Source organism: Macaca mulatta, chromosome 17, assembly GCF_049350105.2.
Source record: "Macaca mulatta isolate MMU2019108-1 chromosome 17, T2T-MMU8v2.0, whole genome shotgun sequence".
Lineage (NCBI taxonomy): Eukaryota > Metazoa > Chordata > Mammalia > Primates > Cercopithecidae > Macaca > Macaca mulatta.
In genome coordinates, this window is record NC_133422.1 from 27,216,743 (window position 1) to 27,230,076 (window position 13,334).

Genomic DNA, 13,334 nt, shown 5'->3' on the forward strand with positions numbered 1-13,334 from the left:
TATTACTGCTATTAACAAGTAGAACAGCATACAACTACTGGGAGGAGAGGGGAGACTTCCCTACTTTGCCCCAGAGAAGGCAAGTCAGCAAACACCGCTGGTCCTCTGACATTCCCACCTATGACAGCTCCCAAGAAACACAAAAGTACATTTGAAGGGCATTCCCCCCTGTCCAAAGAGGGGCCGCTCAAGTCTCAGCCCACCGCGCCAGACGCGGGAATGGCAGCAGACTGTCCTGACCCTCTCACCTCCACTCAGAGCCCACCTGCTCCCGCCCACCCCTCAGAAACTGCAGGAGCAGCCACGGCCGGGCCGTCCGGGCTCCTCGCGGACTAAGGGCTGGGGCAGCGCGGCGCAAACTTGGGCTCGCTCGTAGTCTTGGCGAGCAGCACTCCCGGGCAAGTAGCCCGAGGGCCTTGCAGGGCACCCAAAAAATGTCACTGCCGGCGAAGTGACCCCAAGTCGGGCCACGAGACCCCTCACACCTCACCCTTTCTCCTGCCGACCCTCGAGATGAGAGTGGGCTGCAAGGCATTACCTGAGCAGCGGCCCCCAGGGCTGTCCGAGGCCTGTGGTTCCGAAGGGTAGCGACGGCCAACAGCCGGCCGTAGAACACGGAGGCCGCCATTTCTGAGTCGGACCCCGTCCCCTCGGCGCCCCGCGCAGGCGCACAGGCGCTAGGCGGCCCAAGGCGCAGCCTCTCTGCAGGGCTCACCAACGCCCCGCCTCGCCCCACCCGTTGCGGGCGGGGCCTCGGGTTAACACTGCAGCTGCTAGACCAGCTCCCTGGCCGGCGCAGAGCAAACTTTGAACTTTGGAACTGGGCACTGCAGCCCCAATATCTGCCCTGCAGTCAGAAAGCAACCTGAACACTTCCAGGTGAATTGCAATGGAAAGGTGACCAGCGCTGCCACTTGTGTGAACTTAACTTCTCTGAGCCTCAGTTGCCTCATCTGTAAAATGGGTTTCATTCAAGAAATGGTTACCCAGTGTCTGCTTCGTGCTAAACAGCGTTGAGTCCTTGGGCTACAGCAATGAATAAAACCACTTGTGATGCTCAAGAAGAAGATGGTCGGTGTCACAGCCGTCCCTATGAAGAGACCACCAAACAGGCTTTGTGTGAGCAACAAGGCTGTTTATTTCACCTGGGTGCAGGCGGGCTGAGTCTGAAAAGAGAGTCAGCGAAGGGAGATAGGGGTGGGGCTGTTTTATAGGATTTGGGTGGGTAGTGGAAAATTATAGTCAAACGGTGTTTTTCTCTTCCGGGCAGGGGCGGGGGTCACAAGGTGCTCAGTGGGGGAGGTTCTGAGCCAGGAGAAGGAATTTCACAAGGTTAATCGCTCGGTTAAGGTGGGGCAGTAACAAGTCACAATGGTGGGATGTCATCAGTTAAGGCAGGAACAGGCCAATTTCACTTCTTTTGTGATTCTTCACTTGCTTCAGGCCTTCTGGATGTACACGTGCAGGCTTGGGCTCAGAGGCCTGACAGTCGGCCACTAGTTACCAAAGCTGGCAGCAGGCTGGAGTCACCTGGGAAGCTATTGATTGATTGATTGACTGATTGACAGGGTCTTGGTCTGTCACCCAGGATGTAGTGCAGTGAGGTGATAACGGCTCAATGCAGCCTCAACCTCCCATGCTCAAGGGATCCTCCCACCTCAGCCTGTCAAGTAGTTTGGGACCACAGGTGTGTGCCACTAGGCTTGGTTGATTTTTTTATTTTTATTTTTTTAGGGACAGAATCTCTCCATGTTGCCCAGGCTGGTCTCCAACTCGTGGGTTCAAGCGATCCTCCTGCCTCAGCCTCCCAAAGTGCTGGGATGACAGGTGTGGGCGACCACACCCAACCAAGGATCTAGTTTTTGAAAAGATGAATAAATTTAACAAACCTCCAGCAAGACTGCAAAGAAAAAAAAAAAGAGAAGACATAAATTACCAACGTGAGGAACGTACCAGGGAATATAATTACCCTTCAGACACCAAAAAGGAATGCCATAAATAATACCACACAACATAAATTTGACAACTTTGACAAAATGAGCAAATTCCTCAGAAGGCACAAATTACTACAAATAACCTAATATGAAAAGGATAATTTAAATAGTCCTCTAACTAGAGAGAATTGTAATTGTAATTTTTAAACTCAAAAAAAAAAAAATACCCGAGATCTCCAGGCACAAAAACTTTCACTAATGAATTCTATCAAATGTTTACACAAGAATTAACACCAATTCCATACAACCTCTTCCAGAAGATAGAAGAGGAAGGAACAGTTCCCGATGTATTGTATGAAGTTAGAATTACCCCAGTACCAAAACCAGGAAAAGACCTTACAAAAAGAGAAAAAATCCAACATTTCTCATGAATATTGTTGGAAAAATCCATAGCAAAATATTAGCAAATTTAATTCAGAAATATATAAAAAGAATTGTACAATATGACCAAGTGGGATTTATTCCAGAGATGTAAGTTTGTTTTAATATTTGAAAATATGTGTAATGCATTATATTAACAGAATAAGTTAGAAAAATCACATCATAATTGTCAGGCCTCTGAGCCCAAGCTAAACCATCATATCCCCAGCAACCTGCACATATATATCTAGATGGCCTGAAGCAACTGAAGAGCCACAGAAGTGAAAATAGCTTAACTGATGACATTCCACCATTGTGATTTGTTTCTACCCCACCCTAACTGATCAACGTTCTGTATAATCTCCCCCACCCTTAAGAAGTTTCTTTGTAATTCTCCCCACCCTTGAGAATGTACTTTGTGAGATCCACCCCCTGCCCCCAAAACAGTGTTGTTAACTCCACCACCTATCCCAAAACCTGTAAGAACTCATGATAATCCCATCACCCTTGCTGACTCCTTTTTCGGACTCAACCTGCCTGCACCCAGGTGAAATAAACAGCCATGCTGCTCACACAAAGCCTGTTTGGTGATCTCTTCACACGGACACGTGAAACAATAATTTCAATCAAAACAAAAAAAGTTGCTGGGCACAGTGGTTCATGCCTGTAATCCCAACACTTTGGGAGGCTGAGGTGCGAGGACTGCTTGAGCCTAGATGTTCAAGACCAAACTGGTTGGGCCACTTAGCAAGACCTCATTTCTATAAATAATTTAGCCAGTCATGGTGGTGCACACCTGTGGTCCCAACTACTCCAGAGACTGAGATCGGGGGGCTCACTTGAGCCCAGGAGGTCAAGGCTACAGTGAGCAGTGATCGTGCCACTGCACTCCAGCCTGGGTGACATAATGAGACCCCGTTACAAAAAAAAAAAAGGCAGGAGGGGATTCTCCTCTTCTGCCCCAGCCTTGTCATGCTTCCCATTTGAGTCCTCCTCTGAAATGAGGTCATCCCAAAGAGTCTCCTATACCAAAGCAAATTTGGTAACATAGTATGATCAGGTAGCCATAAAGAGAGGGACCTCTTCAGCACTCTTTGTTGCTCTATTTGGACTCTTCCCATCTCTGGTCTGCCTAATCCAGGAACACCATACTGAGTCTACATGGATGCCAGGACTTTTCAACTTCCTACATCTGGGTTCTTTTTTTAGAGATGGTCTTGCTCTGTCACCCAGGCTGGAGTGCAGTGCCACCATCATAGCTCACTGTAGTCTCGAACTCCTGGGCTCAAGTGATCTTCCCACTCAGCATCCCCTAGTAGCTAGTACTACAGGTGTGAGCCACTGCACCCAGCTATATCAGGAACATCTTAAGTAGGCTGGGAGCAGTGGCTCACGCCTGTAATCCTAACACTTTGGGAGGCCAAGGCAGGCAGATCACCTGAGGTCAAGAGTTTGAGACCAGCCTGGCCAACATGGTGAAACTCCGTCTCCACAAAAATTACAAAAATTAGCCAGGCAGGGTGGCAGGTGCCTGTAATCCTAGCTACTCAGGAGGCTGAGGCAGGAGAATCACTTGAACCTGGGAGGCAGAGGTTGCAGTGAGCTGAGATCGCGCCAATGCACTCCAGTCTGGGTGACAGAGTGAGACCCTGTCTCAAAAAAAAAGTTAAAGGGGCACAAGGAGAAAAAGATGATTGAAAAGACAGCCCTTTAAACCAGAACAGAGTGAACATGATTTAATGGGACCAAGCTGAACCACAACGAACATTTGATTCATTTTACACAGACCCATATCCCAACTAGTGACAAAGAGATTTGGGAGAAAATCAGACTCCATATTAAAAAAAAAAAAGAAAAGAAAAGAAAGAAAGAAACTCGTTTTCTTTGCACATCTGAGTTGCAGTGTGAATTAAATTTGTGATTCAGTTATAATACATACCATCTAATACTACACAAAACCATAAGGTGGGTTCTTGAGTTTTATACATGAAGCTTCAAATATCAAACATTTCCCCAGAGGAAAGAGGGAAAAGAAACTGGATGAGTTTAAACAAGAGGCTCAGGTCTGAGAGTAGAATCAAGCACATCCAGGCCGGACCCGGTGGCTCACACCTGTAATCCCAGCACTCTGGGAGGCCGAGGCGGGCAGATCACGAGGTCAGGAGATCGAGACCATCCTGGCTAACACAGTGAAACCCTATCTCTACTAAAAATACAAAAAAAATTAGCCGGGCGTGGTGGCGGGCACCTGTAGTCCCAGCTATTCGGGAGGCTGAGGCAGGAGAATGGCGTGAACCCCAGGCGGAGGTTGCAGTGAGCCGATATTGCACCACTGCACTCCAGCCTGGGCAACAGAGCGAGACTCCGTCTCAAAATAAAATAAAATAAAGCACATCCTGTCAGCACAGGGCTGCCCAGGGCAGGGTGGGGTGAAAGAATGGCTCCAGCTACAGTGAACTCTCTTTTCCAAATCAATCTCCTGAGAAAGAGTTACAGGTGAAGGAAAGAGGAATCAGACAGCATGACCTTAACTGCTTTATTTCATCTTATAACCTAACTGTATTTGTTACACGTTATTCAGGAAAATTAAGGAGAGCCTGTTTCCTACTTCATTGCTAGGAATATTCTCAGCCTTAGTTCAAATTATCTTCTGGTAAAAAGCTGACTCAATAATAACAGATACATAAAAGGGGTATGAAAATAGAACAGAGAGGCTGCCATTAACTTAAGAATGTACTGGAGCAGAACAAAATAGCCAGTTTGAGGGGCATTCCAGCATCCCCTAGACTGAGGCTATTTCTTTTTTCTTTTTTTCTTTTTCTTTTTTTTTTTTTTTTTTTTTTTTTTTTTGAGAACGGAGTCTCGCTGGGTCACCCAGGCTGGAGTGCAGTGGCGCGATCTCAGCTCACTGCAAGCTCCGCCACCCGGGTTCACGCCATTCTCCTGCCTCAGCCTCCCGAGTAGCTGGGACTACAGGCACCGGCCACCATGCCTGGCTAATTTTTTTTTTTTTTTTTTTTTTTTTGAGACAAAGTCTGGCTCTCTCACCCAGGCTGTAGTGCAGTGGCCAGATCTCGGCTCACTGCAACCTCCGCCTCCTGGGTTCACACCATTGTCCTGCCTCAGCCTCTCAAGTAGCTGGGACTACAGGCGCCCGCCACCACGCCCGGCTAATTTTTTTTATTTTTAGTAGAGACGGGGTTTCACCATGTTAGCCAGGATGGTCTTGATCTCCTGACCTTGTGATCTGCCAGCCTCGGCCTCCCAAAGTGCTGGGATTACAGGCATGAGCCAGCGCACCTGGCCTATAACTTTTTGTATTTTTAGTAGAAACGGGGTTTCACCATGTTATCCAGGATGGTGTTGATCTTCTGACCTTGTGATCCGCCTGCCTCGGCCTCCCAAAGTGCTGGGATTACAGGTGTGAGCCACCCGCCCCGCCGACTGAGGCTATTTCTATGTAAACGGAGGGAGGAAAATGTTGCTCTCCTGGCAGAGTGCTGGAATTGGGCAGGAGAGGGGCCTCTTTGCCTAGATCAACTTTCCTTCAGCTGGGAATCTGGATAAATGTAGAAAGTGTAGCAATAAGGAGCTCCGGCAGGTTCTCATGCTGCAGTAACTTCTGGTAGATCCTGTTCAACGGGTTGAGAATCCTGCAGAAGGGAATTCAATATGAGGATTCTCTAATTAGAGTAATATTTATGTGGGTTGACACTTCTTTGATATGATTCATAAACATCAGCTTGGTGCTTTTTTTTCATGACCATTTGTACTTACTTGAATCATGCCACTTTTCTCCACACAGCATGAAGTTTTCAGGAAAAAAAAGTTTTCTTGTTTAACTATTTAAAACGACAGATGCTCCTCGACTTACAATGGGGTTACATCTAAATAGAACCATTGTAAGTTGAAAGCAAAATCTTCGACTTGACTATATTTTCAACTTACAATGAGTTTATTTGGAAATAACCCATCATAAGTCAAGGAGCCTATTGAATGTTATTGCTTTTGCACCACTGTAAAATAGAAAAATCATTACATCAAACCATTTAATCTAGGGACATCTGTATTTTGTTACACTGGTATAAGGGAGAGCAGCTTTTACTCAAGTACTCATTTATAGTGTGTGTATGTGTTAGTCACTGTGTGGGTACTAGAGATACTGACATCAAAGCCATCCTCCTTGACCTTAATGCTTCTCTGGGCTGGTGTACCTTTCTTGTCATTCCTTTATGGGAGGATATACTTAGGTTATTCCAACTCTTCAAAGCTTAGTAAAGATGAGGCTGTAACATATAACCAGGTTTTGTTGAAGGTTTTGGGATAATGAAATGGAACTACTATGCAATAAAAGAAAACCTTAAACTGGCTAGCGAATGTGACTTCTGAATGTCTTAGGCTCTCCACCTTCCCACGTCCTGTTAGCCCCAGACTTCCTACTATGTTCTAGGAGTGGCCTACTTACCTCAACAGGAATACTTGGGACCATGAATACCACCACCCCAGAGCCAGGCTCTCCAAGTCCTCCAAGGCCCAGTGAGAGGAGGAACCTGCTAAGGCTAGCCTCTGCAGATATACAATCTTCATAGGCTCTGCTCCACCCGAAAGGATGACCCCTTATTATATTAAGTGGAACAGTTCAGCTCAGCATTGCTTTGACACTTTCTACTGCTGAATTGTATCTTGATTTTTTTCTTTCTGCAAATCCACATTACATTTTTCTTTTTTCCAAAAAGTTTGATTTTAGTTTTAATATACAGATAGTAAAATTCATCTTTTTTAGTGTGCAGTTCTATGAGTTTTAGCAAATACATAATCATATTACCACCGTGATAATCAAGATACAGAATCATTCCATCACCCCCACAAAATCCCCCATGTCTTTTTGTCATCAACCCCTCTCCATATCCTCAGCCCCAGGCAAACACTGACCTGTTTTCTATGTCCAGAGTTTTGCCTATTCCAAAATGTCATATAAATGAAATCATATGGCATATAGCCATTTATATCTGATTCCTTTCATGTAGCATAATGCAGTTGAGATTCATCAATGTTGTTGAGTGTATCAGATATTTGCTCCATTATATTGCTGAGTGGTTTCCCATTGTATGAATTTACCACAGTTTGTTTATCCATTCACGAGTTGAAGAACATTTGTTTCCAGATTTTGATGATTATGAATAAAGCCACTATAACTGTTACGTACAGGTCTTGGTATGAACATAAGTTTTCATTTCTTGTGAGTAAATATCTTGGAGTAAGGTTACTGGGTTTTATGATAAAATGCAAATTGTTTTCCAAAGCAGTTGTGCAATTTTGCATTCTCACAATGTATGAGAGTTCTAACAGCTCTGTATCCTCACCTGCATTTGGTATTGCCAGTTTTCATGGGGATTTTTTTTCTTATTCATTCTGATAGATGTGCACAGGTACCTCAGTTTGGTTTAAGCTTTTATTTTCCTAATAACTCATGATGCTTAGCATCTTTTCATGTGCCTATTTGCCATCATAACTGATACGGTTTGGCTGTGTCCGCACCCGAATCTCATCTTGAATCGTAGCTCCCATAATCCCCACATTTTGTGGGAAGACCCCAGTGACAGATAATTGAATCGTAAAGGCAGTTTCCCCCATACTGTTCTCGTGGTAGTGAGTAAGTCTCATGAGATCTGATGGTTTTATAAGGGGTTTCCCTTTTTACTTGGCTCTCATTCTCTCTTGCCTGCTGCCATGTAAGATCTGACTTTCACCTTCCACCATGATCGTGAGGCCTCCCCAGCCACATGGAACTGTGAGTCCATTAAATCTATTTATCTTTATAAATTATCCACTCTTGTGTATGTCTTTATCAGCAGTGTGAAAATGGACTAATACAGTATCTCTTTTTGGTGAAATATCTGTTCAATTCTTTTGTCCATATATTTATCGGGTTGTTTGCTTTATTATTGAGAGCTGAGGATTCTTTGCATTTTCTAGATCCAAGTCCTTCATAAGATATGTGCTTTGCAAACATTTTCTCCCAGTCCACAGCTTGCCTTTTTGTTTTCTTAACTAGTGTCTTAGTGAACTGAGGCTACTATAACAAAATGCCATAGACTGAGTGGCTTAAACAAGAGACATTTATTTCTCACAGTTCTGGAGGCTGGGAAGTCCAAGAAGATCAAGGTGACAGTAGGTTTGCTTGCTGGTCAGGGCCTTCTTCCAGGCTTGCAGATGGCTGCCTTCTCACTGTCTTCTCACAGAGCAAAGAGAGATTGTCTTAGTCTGTTTTGTGCCACTATAAGGAATGGTTTCTGTTTGGTAATTTATAAAGAACAGAGCTTTATTCCTGACAGTTATGGAGGCTGGAAAGTCAAAGTCGAGAGACTGTGTCTAATGAGGGCTTTCTTGCTGTATCATCCCATGGTGGAAGAGCAGAGGGTTAAAAGAACACATATGCACACACGTGTGCATGAGAGAGAGAGAGAAGGGAAAAGTTGGAAGGGCCAACTCGTCTTTTTATCAGGAACCCACTCCCACAATAACTAACCTCCTCTCAAGATATTAACATTAATGCATTCATGAGGGCTCTGCCATAATCACCTCTTAAAGATCTTACCTCTCAACACTGTTGCATTGTGGATTGAGTTTTTAACACATGAACTTTGGGGTACACATTCAAACCATAGCAGAGATAGAGTGACAACCAAAACGAGTGATTGAAGCATAAGTCTCAGATCATCCAGGTTTATTAAGCCAGCTTAAAGGGTGTGCCTGGGAAAAACAGAAGTCACAGAAGCATCTGTGGCTATTTTTTCCAAAAAAGTTCTCAGGAGGTTTAGTATTTATACATTTTCCTTAAAAAACAAGAGGCAGCAGTGAGATAAATGATTACATACTTACGAGACTTTAGAGCCCAGTAAATCTACATTTTACATATGATAACGTGAACATTTGAAGAAAAAGGGAATAGAGGAAGCTGCCATCTAGGGGAGAGGTAAAGGAAACATTAATCTCATTTTATCTCAGGGACCGGTGAAGGAACTATTAATCGCATCTTGTTTTTCTTCTGCACCTGGGAAGATAAACTAGCAGTCTTTTGAAAGGGCTAGTTTCTGTTTGGCTTTTAGGGAAGAAAACCTAATGACTTTTTTTTTTTTCTGACACACTTTCACTCTGTCACCCAGGCTGGAGTGCAGTGGTGCAATCTCGGTTCACCACAATGATGGGGTGATTGGACCCAACACCAGGTCGTAGGGGAGACGAAGTCCAGCAGAGTCAAAGGAATGAGAAAAGACAGTTTGAGAGAGAAAATGGGTCCAGGGCATGTATGGAGACTGTGAATGTCCCGAGCTCTGGGAGCCCACACTATTTATTGGTGATCAAACAAAGAAACAGGTGGTGAGGATGTGGGGATTGAAAGGTAGTGATCCATCAAGCAAATGAGCTATAGCTGTGACGGTTTAGCATGTTCTTTGCAGCATATGGAACATGTTCTACTACTTGAGATAATGAGAGTGCTAGAAGCAAGGAGCCAGCAAGTCTAGACACATTCCAGAGGCCAGGAGGTGTTTTACGCCCTGAGCCCTGGGTTCCGTACAAACCACGAGGGGTTTTATGCCCTGGGCTTAGATTATGGTGCGGCAGGGCAACCTTCCACCCTTCAGCACAGAGCTTGTTGTTCCAAAGGCCACGAGGGGTTTGAGACCCCAGACCCAGACATGTTCCAAGACTCTTTTACATTATGTCAGACATGCAAGCGCTGCCTCAGCTTCTCTCCCAACACTCAGCTTTTCTCCCAGCACACAACCTCCACCTCCTGGGTTCAAGTGATTCTCATCCCTCAGCCTCCCAAGTAGCTGAAACTACAGGCACCGGCCACCACACCCGGCTAATTTTTGTATTACTAGTAGAGACAGGGTTTTGCCATGTTGGCTAGGCTGGTCTCGAACTCCTGACTTCAGGTGATCTACCTGCCTTAGCCTCCCAAAGTGCTGGGATTACAGGTGTGAGCCACAGAGCCCGGCTGAAAACCTAATGACTATTAACAACGGAGGGGGTATAATGAGGTGTGTCCAATCTCCTATCCTATCATAGATGTAAATTCAGCATCCAAGGTTTCTCTGGCATTCCCTTGGCCAAGTGGGGGGTGCAAGGGGTCCATTCAGTCAGTTGGAAGCTTAGAATTCTGTTTTCATTTAGCAAGAGCAAGCAAGCTCTGTGGTCTCTTCTTACAAGGCCACTAATCCCATCATGAAAACCCTAGCCTCATGATCTCATTTAAGCTGATTACCTCCCAAAGACCCCATTTTCAAATACCATCATGTTAGGGATTAGGGCTTCAACATGTCAATTTTGTGGGAACAACATGTCAATTTTGTGGGAACAACATGTCAATTTTGTGGGAACGCAGTTGAGTCCATAGCAGTGTCTCTCAAAGAGAGAAAGGTTTTAATTTTGGTGAAACTCAGATTTTTCTTTTTTTTTTTTAGACGGAGTCTGGCTCTGTCACCCAGGCTGCAGTGCAGTGGCTCGATCTTGGCTCACTGCAAGCTCTGCCTCCTGGGTTCAGGCCATTCTCATGACTCAGCCTCCCAAGTAGCTGGGAATACAGGCGCCCGGCATCACGCCCAGCTAATTTTTCTATTTTTAGTAGAGACGGGGTTTCACCATGTTAGCCAGGATGGTCTCGATCTCTGGGCCTTGTGATCCGCCCGCCTTGGCCTCCCAAAGTGCTAGGATTACAGGTGTGAGCCACCAGGCCTGGCCCAGATTTTCATTTTTTAAGGGTCATTCTTTTGGTGTCATAGCTATGAAATCTACACCTAATTAGAGATCACAAATATTTTTACCTATATTTTCTTGTAGAAATTGTATACTTTAGATGTTTTCATTTAGGTCTACAATCCACTTTGAGCTAATTTTTATATATGGTGCCAATTATAAGTTGAGGCTTTTTGTTTACATTTATATGTCAAATTGTTCCAGCACCATTTGTTAAAAAGACTATCTTTATTGAATTGTATTTGCACATTTTCAAAAATTATATATATATATAGATATATATATATATATGGATCTATTTCTAGTCCCTCTATTTTGTCTCATTGATCTATGTGTCTATGTTTTTACCAATACCATACTCTCTTGATTACTGTGGCTTGATCCTAAGTCTTGAAATCAAGTGGTGTGAACCCTCTAAATGTTTCCTTTTTAAAAACTGTTTTTATTATTCTAGTTATTTGTGTTTTCATACCAATTATAGAATCAACCTATCAATTTCTACTGGAAAGGGAAGCCTTCTGTTATTCTGATTGGGACTGCATTCAATCTATGTAATTTGTAGAGAATCGACATTTTAACAATACTGGGTCTTCTGATCCGTGTTTATCATACTTCTCTTCTTTTACTTAAGTATTTCATTTTCTTCAGTAATGTTCTGTCAATGAAAAGAGTCAGACTCTGGCAAACTATGCATCTGACAAAGGACTAGTATCCAGAATCTACAAGGCATGCAAACAAATCAGCAAGAAAAAAACAATCCCATCAAAAAGTGGGCAAAGGACATGAATAAACATTTCTCAAAAGAAAATATACGAACAGCCAATAAACACGAAAAAATGTTCAACATCACTAATCATCAGAGAAATGCAAATTAAAACCTCAATGAGATACCACCATACTCCTGTAAGAATGGCCATTATAAAAAAGTAAAAAAACAATAGATGTTGGCCTGGATGTGAGGAAAAGGGAACACTTTTACACTGCTACTGGAAATGTAAACTAGTACAACCACTATGGAAAATAGTATAGAGATTCCTTAAGGAACTGAAAGTAGAACTACCATTCAATCCAGCAATCCCACTAATAAATATCTACCCAAAGGAAAATAAGTCATTACATAAAAAACACACATGCACATATAGCAGCACAATAAGACACAGAACCAACCTTAGTGCCCATCAGCCAACGAATGGATAAAGAAAATGTGGTATACGTACACCATAAAATACTACTCAGCCATAAAAAGGAACAAGATAATGTTTTCTGCAGTAACTTGTATGGAGCTGGAGACCATTATTCTAACTGAAGTAACTCAGGAATGGAAAAGCAAACATTGTACGTTCTCACCTACAAGTGGGAGCTAAACTATGAGGATGCAAAGGCATAAGAGTGATACAATGGGCTTTGCGGACTCAGAGGGGAAAGTTGGGAGAGGGGTGAGGAATAAAAGACTACATACAGTGTACACTACTCAGGTGATGGGTGCACTAAAATCTCAGAAATCACAGCTAAAGAATGAATCCATGTAACCAAAAACCACCTATACCCCAAAAACTTGAAATAAAAAAAGAAGTCAAACTCTGTAAAATAGTTGAAGGGATTTATTCTGAGCCAAATATGAGTGACCATGGCCTGTGACACAGCCTTTGGGAGACCCTGAGAACATATGCTCAAGGTGGTTGGGGAGCAGCTTGGTTTCATACATTTTAGGGAGACATGAGACTTCAAATACACTTAAGATACAGATTGAATCACTGGTTTGGTCCAGAAAGGCAAGACAACTTGAAGTGGGGCAGGGGTTCCAGGTTACAGGTAGATTTAAATTTTTCTGATTGGCAATTGGTTGAAAGAGTTATTATCAATAGAAAGGAATGTCTGGGTTAAGGTAAGACATTGTGGAGACCAAAATTTTATCATGAAGCTGAAGCCTCCAGGTAGCAGGCTTCGAAAAGACTAGATTATAAATGTTTCTTATCAGACTTAAGGTCTGTGTTAATGTTAAATGCTGGTTGGCTTTTCCTGAATTCCAAAAGAAAGGGGGGCATAATGAGACATATCCGACCCCTGCTTCCATCATGGCTTGAACCAGTTTTTCAGGTTAACTTTGGAGTTCTCTGGCCAAGAGGACGAAGTCCATTCAGATGGTTGGGGGTGAAGGTGTTTAGAATCTTATTTTTGGTTCACAGTTTTTTGTTTTTGGAACGAAGTTTCACTCTT

At 43.6% G+C, this 13,334-nt stretch overlaps 1 protein-coding gene and 1 long non-coding RNA gene across 3 annotated transcripts in view; one reads left to right on the top strand and one right to left on the bottom strand.

Moving 5' to 3' along the window:
- SUCLA2 (succinate-CoA ligase ADP-forming subunit beta) overlaps positions 1-637 on the bottom strand; it is a 70,784-nt gene extending 70,147 nt beyond the window's left edge. For both annotated transcript variants that reach the window (XM_077974358.1, XM_015121053.3), the window contains exon 1: positions 539-637. In XM_077974358.1, coding sequence (XP_077830484.1) covers positions 539-628 — 90 coding nt within the window. In that variant the 5' untranslated portion in view covers positions 629-637. The remainder of the gene's footprint in view (positions 1-538) is intronic.
- A 112-nt stretch (positions 638-749) lies between these two features.
- On the top strand, positions 750-2,317 carry LOC144336328 (uncharacterized). Its single transcript, XR_013407980.1, has 2 exons — positions 750-1,119; positions 1,735-2,317. It is a non-coding gene; the product is annotated as an uncharacterized LOC144336328 (long non-coding RNA).
- The last annotated feature ends 11,017 nt before the right edge of the window (positions 2,318-13,334 follow it).